Source organism: Telopea speciosissima, chromosome 3, assembly GCF_018873765.1.
Source record: "Telopea speciosissima isolate NSW1024214 ecotype Mountain lineage chromosome 3, Tspe_v1, whole genome shotgun sequence".
NCBI lineage: Eukaryota > Viridiplantae > Streptophyta > Magnoliopsida > Proteales > Proteaceae > Telopea > Telopea speciosissima.
Genome location: NC_057918.1, coordinates 72,446,544 through 72,467,414, shown reverse-complemented (window position 1 = coordinate 72,467,414; position 20,871 = coordinate 72,446,544). Strand labels below are relative to the sequence as shown.

The following is a 20,871-nucleotide window of genomic DNA, read 5'->3' as shown; positions in this document are numbered from 1 at the left end:
GCCACAAAAGTGAATATTTTAACCTATACAAGGAGTGGAATAAGGTTAAACGAGCGAAGGAACGGATCCCCAAAAGGTCTCCCATAAACACTTAAGTATAAGGTTTCGAGACGAAGTGGTTGCAGGAGTGGTTTCATGCCCAAATTCTGCAACCACATGTAAATCCTAGGAAACCGGGCGAGCTTTTACTCAAGGTCGGATGCGATGTGGTTTCGAAAATCAATCCAAGTGTAAATCCGAGCTTCACAGGGGCTCGTGACAATTTTTGTCAAGGTCGGATGCGATGTGGTTTCGTAAAATCAATCCGAGTGTAAATCCGACCTTCACGTAATCCTTCTCGAAGGTAGTTTCGTGGGGTTTCTTGCAGTGTCCGAAATCACATGTAACCTCACACCTTCGTGTCCAAAATCCGAAGGATTCCCTCCAAGGACCCCATTTCAAGTGGTTTTTAAAGCACAAGGACTTCTAGAAAACTCTATCCTAAGCTCCTTAGGGTCCAACCTTAAATCTCCCAATTGGCAATGAGAACCCTCACATTAGAGCTCATAATGGAGTGAACTAACTCCACCATAGCTTGGCTTTAAAGCTCCATCTACTCCCTAGGTTCCAAGAGAGATCTAGGTCAATCTCTCCCATTACCCAACCCCTTTTTGAAATCCAAAATAGAAGAAGGAAGAAGCTTACCTACCCCCAAGATGAGAGCTCCACGATTTCTGGCCCAAGAGATGGGGTCTCCACCTTCCTCCAAGCCTCTCTCTCCTTCCTCTTTCTCTTCCTCTCCTCTTTCTCTCCTCTTTCTCTCCTCCACGATTTAGGGTAGAAGAGGATGTTGAAGAAGAAGTGATGTTCTCTCTCTCCCTCATGGACTCATTTATAACAAATGGGTCTATGGGTACCCTTAGTCAAATGGGTCATGAGGCCTAATGGGTCAACCCATTAGTCCTATGTGGGTAAGTGGATGGAATAACCCATCATTGGGTCAATAGGTTATATGGGCCTGCCCACAACCTCAATTAGGGAAAAGCCCATTCTTAGATGGGTTCATATGAGATGGGTTTAAGTCCCCAATGTACTTCCTAAAGGTACGCGGGACCCGAACTTAAATTATTCCCTTCTCTCATGAAATAGCTCGAGCGGTTCAAGCCCGGACCCGCACTTCGAGGTTACCAAGGGAAGAATAATTAATAAGACTTGAGGCTAGAACTTACTTTTCCCCCTGTCATGGTTTATTACCCATGACCCCGAACAGCTTCGCCACGGCAATGCTAAGCTCATCACCGAACGAAATATCCAGAGGTGACGGTCCAGGATGCTCTCTCCTGAACTCCTCGCTTCCCGGGCTGGTACTTGGAGGGTAGTCGACGAAGTCGCCGTCCACGAACTTTTCCCACTGGCGGTTGAGAAATCTTTCCTCCACAGGCAAACCCGTGCTGTGGTCAACGATTTTGTAGCTAGGTTTGACCATCATGGAGAACAGGTCACCAGCATACATGGCAGCGGTATCTACACGTCACGAGAAGAAATGATATTTAATTATATCCCGGGGTACGGGTATAACATTATGTGTCCGTAAGTTTTATTTATAATGGTAGTCACGACTAGGGTTTGGGCTAGGCACCTTTATCATATGGTCGTTGCATTGGGAATGCCTAGACATGTTGATGTTGGGATACGAATGCAAATGCATATTACGATGTGCATTGGTGACCCTCATGTATTACTACTAGATGAATGATGAGATAGACATGTGTCACCGAGACCCTGTACCTGAGAGGACATCATCATTGCAAAATATGATCAATGACTAAGATACAAGAGAGTCAAAGCTGGTGTTCTGGGAATGCACGGATATTTCATGAGTGAGAGAGTAGCTCAACATGGTCACCATTGCCTAACTGGGGGACATCAAGATAGAGAGTGTTTATGGATGGTCGGATCAAAATCTGGATCCAATACCGTTTTAGAAATGGTTTTTCCAAAACCTATTTTCACATAAAATATAAGATTATATGTTGTTTTGATTGAAAAATATTTTATCGTGTTTTGTGGGATCCGATCACGTATGTCTGGACATGTATTATGGAATGGGGTTAGGCAGTAAATGTGTACATGCTCTAGATTCCATAATGATGATATTGATTAGTGGTGGGTTGGTACATAATAATTGATTATTATGTAAGGATTTAATTGGAATTTGCTAACTTGTTATTACTTATTTAATTTAATGGATGTGGTGCTAATTATATTTATCAATTAAAATAAAAATAATTAATTAATTTACTATTCCTATTTGATTCTACTTCTTCGCCAATTAGAAGCCCATCAGGTTTAAACAGGTTCAAGTCAATGAGGAGAGAGTGTGTCAGACTCTCACTAGGATTTTTTGCAAATAGGGTTTCAGAAACCCTGGCTATAAAAACACACCAAGGGGAGGGGGACGCCCATTGTAAGCTTGGACATTTCTGGCTCCTTCCCCCCTTGGATGATTTTGGCTCCCGCTGTCTCTCTCTTGATCTCTTCTTCCTCCTTCTTCTTGCTCTCTAGTTTTTGAGAGTTAGGGTTTTGGAAACTCATATTTGTGCTTAAAGATCTAAAGAGACTCTTGGATTGACTTGGAGAACCTTGGCTGCACCAATGGAGGTTCAAGTTTGTTTACCTAGTGTGCTCAATGGAGGAAGAACCACTGTCTATTGGAGGAGTAACACTTGAGGCTCAAAAGGTTAGAAAGTTCTTATTGATTCCTCTTGTTTTTAATTATATGATAATCATGGGGTGTGAAAGAAACCCGAATTGATCTCTTTCGTTGTGTATTCAAATATGGGATGGATCTCTCTTTCCATGGGATGGAAAAGAGATGAGTTTTCTCTCTTATGGATCCCATAATTTTTATAGAAAAATAAAGAGAAGGATTTGGTAATGATTTTCATACCAAACCCTAATTGGGTCACTATAGGGTTCCCATGGGCGACCATGGGAAACCCTAAAATTTAAATAGGATGCCCTTGCGCAACCCAGACTTTTCAATTATTGTGAACCCAAGATACAATATGGTATTGGTAACCTAGGGCAACCAAGGAGATGATCCCATGGACTGCTATTTGACTAATAGTGTTGTATCAAAGCCACCTTTCTCACCCATGGATATCACATAATTAAGTTTTTGATGCAACTATTATGTATGGGATGCAAGTTGTTAAGTTTTCATCTTGAATTAGTTATGGATGCCCATGGGTAGTTACAAGGTTGTTTTAACAACTTGCCCATGTGTGTTGGTTATTTTTAACCTTAGTTTTCTGAAAAAACTTGTTAATTTCCAATTATTGAAAAATTGTATCCAATTAGGGAAGAAAAAAAATATATTTTTTGAATAATGGATGTGGGGTTAGAGCGCATGTTGCCAACCATCTCCACACATCCCTGCCCCTGCCCATGACTCATGCCCCTCCTTGCGTGCGGTGCACGGCCAGCAGCACAACGCACAAGTTGCACGCACACACGGCCTGCCGGCCTGGCGCAGTGCATGGCACGGCTATAGCAAGGCCACGATCAGCACCACGCGCGCGTGCGGTCTAACCTTCATAGGTTGTGGGCAACCCATGGGTGCTGCCCATGGCCCGTGTGTGTGTCCGTGGTCAGTGATCTTTTGACTACAGTGTTTTTTCCTCCAGTTTTAATAAAAATTTAAAACAAAATTTTACTTCTTTTATTTTTTGGAGGAAGAAGATGGGTGAAGAGATTCTTCTCTCCAACCACTTGGAATTTAAAAAAAAAAAAGGATTTTTAAGTGTTATGGGTTTGGATAAATGTGATCATGTTATCACATGAGATGTGGTGGTTCAATTTTTTATGAAATCCATATATTTTATTTTCTTGCATGGTTATGCCCATACATGATGTTGCATTGGCTCTGTGATTATGGGATTGGCTTTCAAATAATGTGGATGGTTAAATTGACATAATTTATTTTCATGGGATAAATGGGTGGATGTGATGCTTCTCTCTCTCTCTCTATTCCCTATCTTTTTTATAAAAAAATGTACTCCACCCCATGGGCAGCCCAAATGGTAGGTTGGTTTCTCCATTATGATTTCTTTATATTTGAAAGGAAAATGTATAGATTTTTCCTAGGTTTCAAATGTAATTTTTATACGAGATTAGATTTCCAAGAGCATGTTGAGGATAATCTGTATGTGTTCAAATTCATGGAGATGATGATCACCAACTTTGAAGGAATATCGGATGGAGGAGATGATCGAGTTGCCCCTGGTGCCAGTTTTATGCCCAAACGTTTTCAAAATCAATCAAAACTCCTTGGATAGATACGTTTTTATCATATTTACCCTAAATCTAAAGTTTGGTATGAAGATGACACCATTTTTCCATAAAAATCAAGGTTTTACTAGGTGAAATAACCAAAATGCCTCAAGTATTAATTAAGTGCCCAAAACTTCTTGGAATGGGCCAAAATTTTGTGTGGCAAAGTATTTTATCATTTTAAAATATGTCCTAAAAATTTGTGCAAAAATGATTTGATTTAACAAAAGTTTTACCAAATTTCTCCTAGGAAGTAGCTCGAACTGCCAGACAATTTTGAACCCGTTCTCCACCCCCAAATCACTACATTATCCCTACATTGTTAAAAAGTACATCTCGATATCTTTCCAATGATAATTGGATTGCAAAAATCAGACCACCGGATCTCTAGGAATGATCGACAAAAGTTCGATGCCCGAAATTGCAAAAATGGGCCAATGGAGGCTGCCATGCAGTAGTTTTTTTATGTACCTCAAGCGTTGTCCTTACGGTATCGAAGTGACACCGCAGGGGCACTTTTGGGCCTATAAATAGACCCCATGCATGGGGAGGGGTTGGTTTTGGGAGAGAAAGAAAGGAGGAGGGAAAGAAAGAGAAAAGGGAGAGAGGAAAGACAAAGAGGAGAGAGAGAGAGAGAGAGGTATGGAAATTTCAAGGGGTTTAACCCAATTTCGCCTAAAAAGCCCACACTCTAGAAAACCCGCAATAGCTCAGTTTCTGGTTGGTTGAAACCATATCGAAACCCGAGATTTATAACCTTGGTTTAGAGTAACCAAACTATATATATAAACCAAAAATGACTGAAACGTAATGACCAACAACATCATTAAATAGTATAAGTCAACACCTCAATAAGTTAGATCAGATTGTTAGTACATAAAAGATTGGGAAAAAGTTCTCTGTCCGGGAGTGTGGCCTACACTAGCACTCCCATGAGTCTATTTCTCTCCTCCCCATGTCAAAAGACACCTTTGCCCCCTTGTTTTAAGGAGGAGAGAGATAGACACATGGGAGTGCTGGCGTAGGCCACACACCCGTACAGAAAACTGCTTCCCTAAAAGATTATTTTACGAAACCAGTAACAATTGGCGACGTCGTTGGATAGCATAAGCTAGCACCTCGGTCAGTCAGATTAGATTGATAGTATGTAAAAATACCACACACCCCACACTATACATAAAGTACTCATCTATCTACAATTTTGCCGAATGTAAGAATATGCGATAAAAAGAAAGGAAAAATATTCATTGTACACCACACCGTACATAAAGTATTAATGGTACTACAACTCACACTGCACCGTACATAAAGTATTCATAGTACTACAATTCTAGCGAATGCCGGAATATGCGATGAAAGGAAAGAAAAAAATGCAAAGTGTATGCTACACAGTCATCGAGTTACTATACTCGGGCACACCTCGATTGCAGCCGAAGCTGAGTTACATATGTGAGCATGTCAAGATTGCAATGAAATTCAATACATGTGCGTGTGTGTGTGTGTGTGCATAGATACTTAGAAATAAAAGTGAAAAGAACTATAAATGAACCAAAGAGTACCCGCCCTTTTGCTTGTGGTTGGGGAATGTGTCCAACTCATAATTATGGAGGCCGTTTAGTAGTTTTTCGTTGCACTGGCACCTAACAACACTATTTGGAGTCTGGAGGAACCTCAGATACTCTGTGTTTTGAGGGGAGAGAAAAACCAAAGAAGAACCTCACTAAGTTTCTTCCCACTCCTTTAGGGCACTCTATATTCACTGCTTTTACTGTAGGGGATGAGGGGAGTGAAAAACTGAAGAAGAACTTCACTAAATTTCTTCCCAATTCTTCAAGGCACTTTGTATTTTATCTCTCTTTGATTGTAGGGAAATCCGACAGGGGTTTGACACTGTCAGAATAAAAGAGGAGAGACATGGTCAGTGTATATCTATGTAAAAAAGGGGAAAAAGGGAAAGGGAAAAGGAAAAGATTACTGAACCCGGGCATTAATATAGCTACAAGTGCCAAGGCTGGTTACTTACCCTCATTATAAGGTTGAGCATAGTTCAAGAACACTTTGACAATAGTTATTTATGGCAATATCCTGGAAATAAATAACATAAGCATGCATACCTTGTGTGAAAGCCGGAAATGTAGTAATTATCTGCATCTTAAACTCATTACAAAAGATTCTTCTTTGGCATTCTATGTTGGTAAAGTGAAGCATGGTAGAAAACTTGCTAATTCAAGGGAATCTTGGCATGAATTGTGTCACACCCCGGCCCGGTTCATAAGGGCCAAGTGTGATTGGATGTCTCTGACATCCAACCAATCCCCCAGGATCGCAAGTGTAGTATCCTATTTACAAACATATCTCACAAATACAGTAATCAGAGGCAGCAGAAACAATTTAAATAATAGAGGTAACATCTGTAATAAGAGAGGTCTAAGTGATATTTCATTTATATAAAAGGTAAAGTTTGTGATACAACTATACATTTCTCAAAAGTACGACAAAGTAAAGCTATACAAGAACTATATTATAATTATACTAAAGTGTTATAAACACAAAAGAGTGAGGAAATAGCCTAGATCTAGTAGTGTCTCAGGAGAATGCGCAGTCATTGCACGAGCACGAAGCATCGTGCACCATTGACAGAGGAGCATCAACTCCAAGGGCTGAATGAGAGTCCTGCGTAGACGAGACTCCCACAGAAGCAGCAACAAGATCATCTGAAAAATATAAGGATCCACGGGGGAGAGCTCCACTGAGCCCAGTAAAGGAATGCATGCAAAACATATCGCAGCAATTATGATGAATGTCCTAAGTAGCATGTCCTAGCATGGATACTAAGTCACATGGGGGTATAAGTGCTACTGTGGTAGCATACTAGCCTCGGTCCCGGTATTAACTATCGGTCACCCGAGAGAAAACATCCTACCACGGTGAGAACCCACCAGTTCGAGCATGTCACCAGGCAGCCCAACCAGTAGACCCCCAAAGACTAACCCTACTGTTGATCCCACAACGGAGCGGATCACTAACATGGGGACAGTGAATGGCATTCCGGTATTACCCCTCGGACCTACCACTGGTTATCCAACACCTCAACCCCTGTTGTTAAGGGTCGTAGCACTGGGTTATGAAAACATCCTAGTCCAATGCAATCTAATCATGATGGCATATGATTGTGCAACTCAATTTCAGTGTAAACAGCATATCATAACATCATTGTATAAGAATTAAGTAATATTCATGCAAATGCAGCATGTCAATGCAGCCTAATCACATGCAGTCTAATGCAAGAATTATAAAGCTAATAAACTACATGCACTGTACAGTAGTAGTGATGATGCATGGCATGACACATCGAATAAATGGAAATTAAGGCAACAAACACTCATAAAATAAAGTCAAATTCCCTTACCTTAAGTGTTAGGCTAGCCTAGGCAACCAAGATTCCAAAGCTCCAGGTAATTCAGAAGAGAAACAGTAGAGATAGTCTTAGTACAGCAGGAAATAGTAAGAATTAGGGCCTGGAACAGGTCTAGGTCAGCACCCAAACATTGGAGGGCAAAATTGGCATAAAAAGTGTGAGCCGTATTCAGGGGTAGAATTGGGGTTTTTGGTCTAGGTGCTCTGATCTTCACATGCAGGCCCCCAATATCAATTTTAACACTGCTCTAAGGTGGGTCAACCTGGGATTGTGATTTAATTATAAAAATTGCAATTAATTTGAGGGTTTAAAGAGATTAACCCCAAATTTCTAACTTAGGGTTCCTTAATTTAATTGGGTTCAGCTACAATTTAATGGACAGCTAGAAATTAGCAGTCAATTTTAGGTCTGAACCATAAATAGGTTTAATTAAAGAGATCAGTGATGGGTATTGGTCAATTTAGGGGTCCAATTTCATGATTCCAACCTATTCTAAGGTGGGTCATGTCAATTTAATAGTTTAATTTCAGAACTTAATGTCAATTTGGGGGTTTTGTCTGTGCTTCATGGATCTTGTCATGCAAGCATCCAATTTCACCTTTTGGACTTAATCTAAGGTGGATCAATCTAATTTAACAATTTAATTGGAAAACCATAAACAATTTTTAGGGGTTTTGTCTAATTAACTCAAATTACCATCCTAAGGTTAATGAATTGTATAATTCAGCTATGAATTGGAAGATAAAACAGAAAATCACAGGTTGTAGCAATACCTGAACCATAAATTGGTCTAAATCAGGGTTTAAACTTAGGGTTTGGTCAATTAAACCTATCAATTCTATGGTTTAATGGTTGGAATGAGTTTAAGAATTATTTAGAGATAGGAGGATTGAGAGGAAGAAGAAGAGAATAGCAGGATTCATGGCTTACCTATGTGTGCAGCAGCAAAGATGGAAGATGCAGCCTTAAATTCCTGCTCCAAGGTCTCTAATGGAGATCTCCTAGCTTCAAAACCAAGCCGGGATCGAATTCCCTTAGGTAAATCCTTCTTCTCCTCTTTCTCCTTTCTTCTCTTCTCTTCTCTTCTCTTCTCTTTTTTATTTCTCTAAAGCTGGATCGGTCCTTATGTTTTTAGAGTAGTGAATAGTGAAATTTGTTAGCTTATATAGTGATTTAAGCACTAAGGGCTGTTTGGTCTTTTAATGTAAAATCAGTTTTAAAACTAATTCCTAAAATTATTTTAAACCAGAATTTCGTATTTATTAGATTAATCTAACCATAGAATGATGTCATATGACATCATGGGTCATCCGAACACTGGTAAATGTTAGGAACAGGATTTCCCACTGGGGACGTGGGTCCCACAAAGGTAATTTTACTAAAATGCCCCTATAATTCTAATCGATCAGTACGATACACTATAAATACAATTAAAATTACACTTACAATGCGTTTAATTAATGAAAATGTTCTGCATAGCCTCCAGGCGGCAGATCAGGCACAGGTAGCTTAGGTGCGGGGTTCCATCAGGGTCCTCTGACTCCAGGAGGGCTGGTTGGGAAGATTCTCACTTGGCACTCAGCCCAAAACAGAGAGAGAGCTCCGTAGGCCATCAATCCAGCATGCCAAGCTTATGTGTTGTCTTCCGTTAGACACCTCAGACTCATTTAAGGCCACGATAGTTGTTTGATATGGGCATTGAACCAGAACTTGAAACCGCACAGGTTCCAAAAGTTCAAATTTTTGTGGGTTTCACAAATTGGCTGTATAGGAAGGTAGGAATTTCTATAAAAAAAAAAAAATACAAAAAAGGAAAATAAAAGGAAGGTAGGAATTGGGATCGGTTAGCCAATTTACCGATCTGATTTCCGATTCTTGAAACTAGGCTCTCTTTGGTATAGTTTAAATTTATGTTTATCTGACACAAACATAAATAGATGTCTTTGGTATGATTTATGACTTCTATTTTTCATTAAAATAAATCAATATAAGCATCAATTTATAAACAGCTCGAGAGTTGTTTATGATTTATCACCATAAATTGTTAATGTTTGTTTATGCGGGTACCATTAATGAACATGTGTAGAATTACTATTTAAGTGACGAAAATTAGAACAAAACCTCTCTCTCTCCTGCCCCACGGATTAGGTATCATTCACTTGCAAAACCGATATGATACCAATATGGAATCGGCATGTATTGGCCGTATAAGACAAATTTGGCCCTAATTTCCCTTTAAAAAATAGGATTTTTGATTGTTTTACCTCTTGCTAGTACCATGTCACCGATACGATATTGGGATTGAAAACAAGGAAAATCGTTATATATCACCCAATACGGCTGATGCAATACTGATACCTCAAATCATGTCAAATAATATATTATTCACTTAAGCATGTCAAATATACATTTTTATTATACAATCTATTATATGTAGTAGCAACCAAACGATTATTGTTTATAAGTCATAACTTATTATCATAATCAAGAGGGGATGATTCGACCCACTCTGGAAATTGCAGCCTCAACGAAAGGGAGGGACGGTGAAATCCATTAAGCGCGAGCCCTGATTTCTAGTGCTTCTTTTTCTTCTCAATTTTTTATTTTGAAATCCTTTGCAACGGAGGTCTCTGAAGGGATAAAAGCTTCCCTTATATATGTCGTCCATCCTGCCTTTGTTTTCCTCTCTCTTTCTTTTGGATTTGGTAGGAGTTGTTTATTCTTCGTTTGCTCCAATTGAATTCTCCAAAAGTAGATCGGGTAGGATTACGTCACGGTTTCTAGGTCTTCTGCTTTTTCTCTCCTCTTTTTGACCTTTTGAAGCGGTTTTGGTATCATTAGAGGAGATTTTGGAAAATGCAGCAGAGATTGAAGCAGCAGCAGCAAGCTCTGGTGCACCACGCATTGCTACAGCAACAGCAGCTCTATCACCCAGGTGTACTCGCCGGCGCTATGTCGCAGGTTCGGTCTTTTAGTTCTCTTTGCTTTTCCTGTTAGGACCCATTCGTTGCTTGGTTCCCGTAATTGTCTGGTTCGTTTTGTAGACAGAAAAATATATTTGGTTGTGGTTTGAGGGAAAATAGCTATATTTTAAGCTCCTTTGCCGTTTCATGGCCTTGCTTTATTTTTTATTTTTTATTCAATTTCCTTTTCCCCCAAGCATTTTTTTTCCTGTATATTTCTTTCCTTCCTTTTCAGTGATAATTTGATCGATTGTTTGGTTGTGAACAACATTTTCCCTTTTCCTCATGCATATTTGTTGTGGATCTCCATTCTATGACTCAAAGTGCCCTTTAAATGTATCTGCTCAGAAACTTAAATATATCCCCCACCCCTTTTAACACTGTCAGCTTGTTAGAATTGCCTTTTACTAACATGTGTTGCTCCATTGTTCACACTTTGCTTTTCTGTGGTCCTGTTTTACATGTCTGTTTCTAACCTTTATTCCTTCTAGAGTTTTTATTTCTTCAGTTTGCCCTTTGTTGATTATTCACATTATTTTTTCCCGAGTGACATATTCTCTTCTTGTAGCTTTAAGGCTTACCGCAGGAGGGAAAAGAATGAAGTACCCAGACTGCCCCAGACATGGGAGCTGCAATGACATTGGTCTTATTTGCCAATGTTGTGTGTATGTGCATGCTTGTTAGAAATTGCACATCTGATGAATCCAAACTATTATCGAAGTAGTCTAATGTGCATTGGGGCTTTATAGATACCCAATATTAAATGAATGTTTGTGCTTCTCACATAAGATCTACGATCAAGTTTTCTTTACAATATTATTTAATTTTGCGTAATTGAAAAGGATGTTCAGTATTATGCAATTGCATGATAACAAATGGTCCTCTCTAAGTGTTTGGTTTGGTCGATTGATGATTAATGAATCTACTAGTGAAGTGCTTTGGTTTGTCCCCTTAGGTTTTGATTATTCTCATTTTGGGTTGGATATGTATTGCGATATTTATCTTTTCAAGGCATTGGGAAATGGGTCTAGTTTTTCCTGCTTGGTATTGAATTAGGAATTTATTATTTTGCATTGAGCTACTGCAGCCCATTATTTTCTTCTCTTTGGTAGAATTAGGGAATGGGATCTCGCCTAGGATCTTTTATCATTTACAGGACCTACATTTGTTTTTGGATATTTGTGTGAACTTTTTAGGAAATCCTCCTTAGGTTTGTTAGGTTATTTTCTTTTGTTTTCTTCTTTTTTACTTTTATATTTTGCAGATGGAGCCGGTTCCAAGTGGAAATCTGCCTCCTGGGTTTGATTCATCTTCATGCCGCAGTGTGTGAGTGCTATGGAACATTTTCTTCTTTTAGGGGGGTGGCACTTCTCGGGTTTTTCTTTTTCCTTCTTGTCCTCTCTATGCTTTTGGGCCGTGGGTTGCGAACAGCTTGCTCCAAGAGATTGCTTGAGAGAACTTTTACTGGCATTTCTTTCTAAGACTTCTTGGCTGGAATGGGCTACTCTGTTTTCTAGGATATGTTTTCCTCCCATTTATTTTGTGGCTTCTTAAGCCATGACTAATTAACATATAGTTTGGAAGTGGTAAATCATGTGGCATACTGTTAATTTTCTTAGTTATGTGGTTGACATTCTCTGTGTTTTATCTTCTTATTAGTTCTGATGGCTTTTACTTTTCAGGTATGTAGGAAATATCCATGTCAATGTCACCGAGAGCCTTCTTGCTGAGGTTTTCGGTAATACAGGCCCACTTGAAGGATGCAAGCTCATTAAAAAAGAGAAGGTTTGATTCAGTGATTGCTGAAGCCTATATGTTCTGTTCTAGTATGCTTATTCTTTTTCTATTTAATCTCATAAAATAGTAAAGCAGTCACTTAACAGTTGTGTAGCTTAAAAATTTGAACTAGTATTGGAAATGTTTTGAACACCATCCTTTCATTGGTGTGTTGCTAAACTGGATGTCATGTAATTCTAGCTCAAGCTTATTAGGTGCTCCAGTATTCTCAGGCTGAAATAACTTTAAGGTTTCTTTGACTTCCTTCCATCAAGTAAATAAATAAAAGATTCTGCTGAACCCTGAAATTCTGATTCTGTTAGTATGAACTGTCACACAACGTAGGTTTTCTTAGAATCCTTCGATTATTGAGCACTAGTTGGAAATTATCGCACATTAGTGGTGAGATTGCATAGAGCTCCAAATGCGGGGTTCTCACCACTTTGTGAATTTCTTCTAACACATTAAGAAAACCACAGATCTGATTCTGAACATGGTAATATGCTAGGAAGAAACATCCTGGCTTCTTCTTATAATCTGAGATGATGGAATTGATCAATTGGTGGAATCTATTGTTTCAAGAACTAGGCAATGAGGAAGGGATATGATTGGGCTGGGTAGGTAATGTAGTTTTAGATAGGGTAAAGCCCTACTAGAAGCCAATTAAACCAGGACCAATAACAAGGAACTAAGGGGCTGTTGGTTCTGCAGTTTCAGTAGCACAGAATTGCAGTTTTATGTCAAATCTAGGGCTTAGGTTAGGATAATGGAAGGGGGGCTTAGGGGGTATGGCTAGGCAGGTTTGTAGGACTCTAATAATGTAGGTATTATAGAGTTTTAAGTGTTTTGAAAATTCTGTAAAACTGGGCAGTCAGTCAGGATTGACTATGGGTCTTGGGGAAATTAATGAAGGATGAGGGGATTAGGGTTTTGATGGACAAATATGGCTGGGCAGCAAGATCTAGGGTTTAATGGAGTTAGGGTTTATGGGACTCGAACCATAAATAAAAGGGATCTATTGGGGGAAAGGATTAGAGGGTTAGAAGAAGAATTGGGTGTCAAACTTACTGGAGATTCCACTGGCAGCAGCATGAACAGATGTGAAGGATAGAACCACCTTCGAATTGAAGAAGATCCTCCCAGCCGTCACGGCGTAAGGAGTCAACCGGATTCCACCAGTCCCTTTCCACCTTGAGATCCACAAGGATGCACACTCACAAGGAGTAACACTCAACAGAGCAGGGCAGCAGCAATAGAAGCAAACAAAAGCTTTTTATTAATCAAATTCGTGTTCAAGGCTTTGTCCCCTTACAACTTTATATAAAAGACTCAAAAATAGACTTCTACTCTTAAAAGGAAAGGCCTAACCCAATCTTTAACTTATTAGGTAACTTAAACTGACTAGGAAACTAAAATACTAAAAGAAATAGGCTCAAAACCTGGCTGGACTTATAGAATCCTAATCCAGCTCAACTTACATCACATGGCCACTTAAGTTGTCACATGACCACTTAAACAAGTCACATGGTCACGTAAGTGATCACATGACCACTAATTACATAAAAATCAAAATTGAGGAATTAAAACAGCTAATCCCGTATGCAACCTAATTAGCCATATTTTAGGCCCATAAAAGTGACCTATTACATAGAAAACCCATGCGATCAAAGGCCCAACATATAACCCAACCCTAGACTTATTTCTAAAGAAATAAGCCCATTTCGGTGATGAATCTGCATCAACTCTCCCCAACTTGAAAAAATTCGTCGTCGAATTTTGCAGTGATGAGGGGGAAACAACATATGAGTAGCAGCTTCAGCCATTCCCAAACAAATTCTGGTGATGCAGGAACATTAGGGATGAAGTCTTCAAGGTGTGGAGCTTTCTCTTTGAAGAACCATGGTGGCATAACAAACTCTATGTATTCGGTCTCTGAATCACCCGTGAATGCCCTATCCATAGAGTCTTCAGTGTTAATAACCTTCTTAGACACCAGCTCAACCTCTTCATCTTCTATTGTATCAGCCTTATTTACATTGGTTTCTTCGACATACACCACTTCAGTAGGATCTTCTACATGTTGATTTTCCATCTTTGAAGCTATAGGAATGGTTTCTTTCTTTTCATCACAATTCACTGTCACTTCAGATTTATTTCCAACTCCTTTGGCAATAAAAATATGTATTCTCTATACCTGTCTGTGTCTTCTCTGTAATCTCTGAGTCTATCCTTGTGATCTCTGGCAGGGGTAACTCTTTGTTCTCCCAATCGTTGCAACCTATCTAGGATGGCTTCAGTTGTAGCCCTTTGTTCAGCAGCAAATTTCTGGAACAATTCCAACATAGCATCCATAGGATTTGTTGGTGGATTTACTACTTGATTACCATGCTGATCCAGGGCTCTGATACCAAATAATGTAGTTCTAGATAGGGTAAAGCCCTACTAGAAGCCAATTAAACCAGGACCAATAACAAGGAACTAAGGGGCTGTTGGTTCTGCAGTTTCAGTAGGACAGAATTGTAATTTTAGGTCAAATCTAGGGCTTAGGTTAGGATAATGGAAGGGGGGCTTAGGGCATATGGCTAGGCAGGTTTATAGGACTGTAATAATGTAGGTATTATAGAGTATTAAGTGTTTTGAAAATTCTGTAAAACTGGGCAGTAAGTCAGGATCGACTATGGTTTTTGGGGAAATTAATGAAGGATGAGGGGATTAGGGTTTTGATGGACAAATATGGTTGGGCAGCAAGATCTAGGGTTTAATGGAGTTGGGGTTTATGGGATTCAAACCATAAATAAAGGGGATCGATTGGGGGGAAAGGATTAGAGGGTTAGAAGAAGAAATTGGGTGTCAAACTTACTGGAGATTCCACTAGCAGCAGCTTGAACAGATGTGAAGGATAGAACCACCTTCGAATTGAAGAAGATCCTCCCAGCCGTATTCCACCAGTCCCTTTACACCTTGAGATCCACAAGGATGCACATTCACAAGGAGCAACACTCAACAGAGTAGGGCAACAACAATGACAGCAAACAAAAGCTTTTCATTAATCAAATTCGTGTTCAAGGCTTTGCCCCCTTTCAACCTTATATAAAAGACTTAAAAATAGACTTCTACTCTAAAAAGGAAAGGCCTAACCCAATTTTTAACCTATTAGATAACTTAAACTGACTAGGAAACTAAAATACTAAAAGAAATAGACTCAAAACCTGGCTGGACTTATAGAATCATAATCCAGCCCAACTTGCATCACATGACCACTTAAGTTGTCACATGACCACTTAAACAAGTCACATGATCACTTAAGTGATCACATGACCACTAATTACATAAAAATCAAAACTAAAGAATTAAAACAGCTAATCCCGTATGCAGCCTAATTAGCCATATTTTAGGCCCATAAATGTGACCTATCACATAAAAAACCCATGGGATCAAAGGCCCAACATACATATAACCCCACCCTAGACTTATTTCTAAAGAAATAAGCTCATTTCGGTGATGAATCTGCATCAGTAGGTCAATCAAAATTGTCGTGCTTTGGATTAAAGGTTGGGTGGTTAGTTAGCGTGTACAAGACTGGATGATGAGCTGGTGTACTGGGTCATAGTGGTGAGTAAAAAATGTATTGAAACTGAAAATGTTACAGGAGGAAGTGGATTTCAGGGTGCAGTGCCAACACTTTCCAAAGAAATTTTCCTTGATTAAGGTCTGGTAATCCTTCTCCCTAGTTGTTGGAGATGTAGTTTGTAGCCTTTGGAATAGAGCCAGCTTGCTGGAGTTGGGGAGAGGATTAAGGTAGGAGTAGAGCTGCAGGTGTGACACCTCCAGTGAACTGATGATACAATTTTATTCATGTACGAGTTTTTCTTAACCACGGGAGAGTTGATGCAGGACAATCTTGGACCGGGCCGACCCAAACCCAGTTGAACCGGGTCCAGTTTGAGTGTTTGGATCTAGTAGGATCTTAGGAAGTTTATTTTATTTGGAAAATTATTATGTAATCTTTTATTTTAAGGTAGTTATCAGACATATAGGGAAATTTCCGATTTTAGTTTTATTGGGTTTCTATTTTAGTTAGCCTGGTTTTAGTAAGTAATTAGGAGTCTTTGTTTTGGGGATCTACATTTTTCTTGTCTTTATTTAAGATTGTACTCAGCCACGTTTTGGGAATGAATGGAAGAATGAATTGAAAACAAAGTGAGTTTGTGTGTGTACACACACACTCCCCCCGCCCCCCCTTTTCTTCTTCTTCTCACGGCTCCTTCTTCCCTTTTCTTCTGTGTGATTTCTCCCCTCCCCCCTGAAATTCTGATTTCTTTCTAACTTCTCTTCTTCTCGATTTCTGTCCCACATTACCTAGTTACTTATCTTAGGACACCTACGGTGTTTTAAGAGAATCATTTGGTTGGAGATAAACTTAGATTTGTAGAAGGTAGTTTGAACAAAAGATAGGAGATTAGGCAATAGGCATTGGCTCCTTTTGCTTCTGTTTTAGGTTTCCCAGTAGAAGTGTGGCTTCTCAGGCTTCTTTGGACTTTTTCTGTGAAGATTTCTAAGGTCTGTGTCCTCCTAAGATCCAATTATTGAGAAACATTACAAATGCTTGCCTTTTGGAAGTGGAAGTACCTCTCTCCTGGTGGAATCACTTCAATTAAATCCACCTTGATCTTACCGTGTATCTCTTTTCAATATTTAGACTTGCAAAGAAAGTGGCTGCAGACAGTGAAAAGATCTTGCTAAACTTCCTAATGAGACTTGATCAGTGAAAAATTCATCAGCTGGGAATGGGTTGTTTGTCTGATGGAGCCTGGGGTGCTAGCAACAGGAAACATTTTTCAATTGAGCACTTCTGCCCTTGAAATGGCTGATGGCTCTTTAGATTTTAAAGTGAGAGCAATCTTTGTGGTACTTTGATATGATCAAGATATGAGTTGCAAGGTGATGGTGTGAATACACTACTGAGGGAATTGAAATTTGGCAGAACAGTGAGAGATATTTTCCAGCCATTAAAGGATGGTATAGAGTCAAGTTGGTAATAGGAAATAATAAGGATTTTGGAAGCCTTTGTTGGGAGGGGGTTATTGGGTGCCTCAAATTTTGTGGATGATGTGAAGAATGGGGTTAAAAAAAATGTAAACATAATCTTTTGGTGAAAGGTTTCATACACGTATGAACAGTGTTGACCCTGTTTCATACACGATTGTGTATGAAAACGCTCCCTAATCTTTTTAAATAGGTTATCTGTAGTTTTGTTCATTTATAGTAACTAGTTAAAGGGATGTGCATGTGCTTTGCACGTGAATTCTGGTGGTTTATTGGTAATTTTATTGGAAACCATATGTTAAAATAAGTGTTTATAGGGGCAGATTTGTCTTTCCACTATTATTTATTCCTGTCTTTTACTATTATGGTTTATGTAGGGGCAATTTTGTCCCATCAGTATTATTGTTTAAACATAATAAATTCAGTCAATGACCTGTGATAGAACATTCAGTTCTACCGCAGGCACTTTTCCGTATTGGGGTTTGCGTGGTTTCCTTCTTCTTCTACCTCTGGTTTGGTTAATTATTTTCTGGTATTATGACATGGTATTAGAGAATCCTTAATCAGATTGGAGTTCTCTTTCGATTTTCTTCTGATCCCTTCTTCTCGTTTTCCCCGTGGTGTGCAGCCACCATAGCTGCTCCTACTATGCCTTAAGTCCACTCCTATCAATATTTAATGGAGTGATTTTAATTATATCTACCTACTACTTGTTGCTGCTTGATTGTCTACATCAACCATAATTACTGTTGCAAGGATCGATCTCCAGAGAAAACCCTTACAGTTCTCGATCTCACATGGGAGGATTGTTGTTGAAGCTCTGTAAGGGTGTCAAAACCAAACTGCAGTAGAAAACCGAATCCGACACCTAGCCGAATTAACCGAACCGGGCTGGTTTCGGTTCAAATATAGGATAAGCTAATTCGGTTTGGTTCGGTTTCGGTTTCATGTCCAAACCCGTCGGTTTGAACCGAAACCAAACCGAATACCCATTTAATTCCCAAACCCTATATCTTTTAATTGGATAAATGATATTTAATAAAGTAATTAAGTAATTAAAGTAACCAAAACCGTATGCACTCAAATCAAAAAACCATATTTATCTTCTTTGTTTTTTTGGTAATTGTTTAACACTATAACTCTAATTCTCTAACCGAATGGCTATTCATATTCCCTTTCCTATTTTATTATTTTTATTCTAGTTTTAGACTTTTAGTCTTACTCTTTCACTTCAAGTCTTACAATTCTTTCAAATTCAAACGTGCAACCTCCATTTTCTCCAATAGATAAACTAGCAGCCTATAAAAAAATGGAACCGTATTCAAGAACCAAATTATATTGCATTAAAAACCGAATTAGACTCGAATTAAAACCGTTTTGTGAGACCGAATTAGAACCGAGACCGAACCGAACCGAACCGAGGGGGTTCGGATTCGGTTGTAAGTACCAGAACCGAGTCGGGTATCGGTTCAGTTTCGGGTCACACCCACAATGCATGGAACCGAACCGAAACCGAACCGGTTGACACCCTTCAAGCTCTGTGTTTCAGCATGAAGTTCTGTGGTTCTGCTCTATTTCTGATGGTTGATTGTTAATGAGCTCTACTATTTTTGCTGCATATTTGAAGGCCTTACCTTTCTCCTCCAAAACCTTGACATCGATTTCTTTTGGTTGGCTGGCTTATTCTGGTTGTGTGTTGCTGGTTGGTTGCTGCTTGTTGCCTGGCTACTCTGCTGAAGACTGCCCCTATTTTTTTTTTTTTGATAGGTAAAACCCCTATTTTTTATTCCTTGAAGGCTGGTTTATTGCTGCTATTCTAATTTTCTCTTCAGTGCCGATTGGTGTCCCTTGGCTCCACTTGTTTCTCTAATCGATTCTTGAAGAGTGTGGTTCACTATGGCTGATTCAAAGACTCCCCATGATAATGTCAATGTTCAGATCACCTCCATCAAATTGAAGGGTAATTCTAACTATTTACTTTGGGCACATGCTGTCCGTGTCTACTTCATAGCTAAGGACAAACTTAGCTATATTACTTCTGATCCTCCACCATCTGATTCTAAGGATTACAATACCTAGAGGAAGGAGAATGCTATTATTTTGATTTGATTATGGAACATGGAGCCGGATATTGCTGCCAATGCATTGTTCCATACCACTGCCAAGGGAGTTTGGGATGACCTAAAGGAGACACTCTCAAGAGAAGAGCATGACACGTATCTTTGATCTCTATGAGAAGTTATTTTAATTTCAGTAATCCGAAAAATCTCTTCAGGAGTATTATAGTGCTTTTAAGTGCACGATGGAAGAATTAAATGTGTTCCAGACGCTTACTACTGATATTGAGAAATTGAAAGCCTAGAGAAATGAATTTTTTGTATCCAAGTTCTTGGCTGGTTTGAATCCTAGTTTGAAGAATGTTAAGGGACATCTACTTGCTGGTGAATCTGTCCCTACTTTGAATGATACCTACTCCAGGCTGCAGCGCATTGTTTCCCCTAGTTCCAAGCCTGACACAACTCCTAAGAAAAATTCTGCTTTTACTACTACTAGAGGTCGTGGTTCAGGGGGAGGACGAGGATTTGGTGGTCGTGGTTCCGGTGGACAGCATACTGACAAGGCTGCCCCCGCCTGTGTTCTTATTGTGGGAAGACTAATCATACTGTTGATACTTGCTGGTCCAAGCATGGGAAGCCTGAATGAGCTCAAAACTTGGCCAATCATGCAGCTCCTGAAGATGGTTCTGATTTTGTTACACCTAGCGACACTAAATCTGGTTCAGCCGGGGGAGATTCATCCACTAACTTCCATGATGAGATTCAACAACTGATGTGTCGTATCAAGAGTCTCGAGTCATCCACTTCCACTTCTGGGTCATCTTCCTCCGCTGCCACATTAGCCCATGCAGGTACACCAGCTGCCTTCCTTTCCACTAACCACACTCTAGATCATAGATTCAGGTGCTTCCAAACATGACAGGTAAGTCTTCCATTTTTAGTTCTATTTCATCTGATTCTCACACTCCATCGGTTATTGTGGCCAATGGCTCCTCCACACCTGTTATTGGGCATGGCACTGTCTGTTTTAATTCTACCCTTTCCCTTACCTCTGTCTTACATGTTCCTCAATTTTCATTAAGTCTCCTTTTAGTTAGTCAACTTACCAAAAATTTGAACTGCTCATTAACTTTCTTTCCTTCTCATTCTATTTTTCAGGATCTTCAGACGAGGAAGAAGATTGGTGGAGGATGTGAGAAGAATGGACTATATTATCTAAATGGTGTTGCTCCATCTGCCTCGACTGCTGCTACTACTGTTAGTGAAGTCTCCTTTTCAGTGGCACTGTAGGCTAGGA

The 20,871-nt window shown here is 39.4% G+C and overlaps 1 protein-coding gene across 1 annotated transcript in view; it reads left to right on the top strand.

Annotated features, from left to right (window-relative positions):
* The first annotated feature begins 10,577 nt into the window (after positions 1-10,577).
* Positions 10,578-20,871, top strand: part of LOC122656057 (RNA-binding protein 208-like) — a 78,077-nt gene continuing 67,783 nt past the window's right edge. The window contains exons 1-3 of the mRNA XM_043850489.1: positions 10,578-10,693; positions 11,960-12,021; positions 12,378-12,480. Coding sequence (XP_043706424.1) covers positions 10,589-10,693; positions 11,960-12,021; positions 12,378-12,480 — 270 coding nt within the window. The 5' untranslated portion in view covers positions 10,578-10,588. The remainder of the gene's footprint in view (positions 10,694-11,959; positions 12,022-12,377; positions 12,481-20,871) is intronic.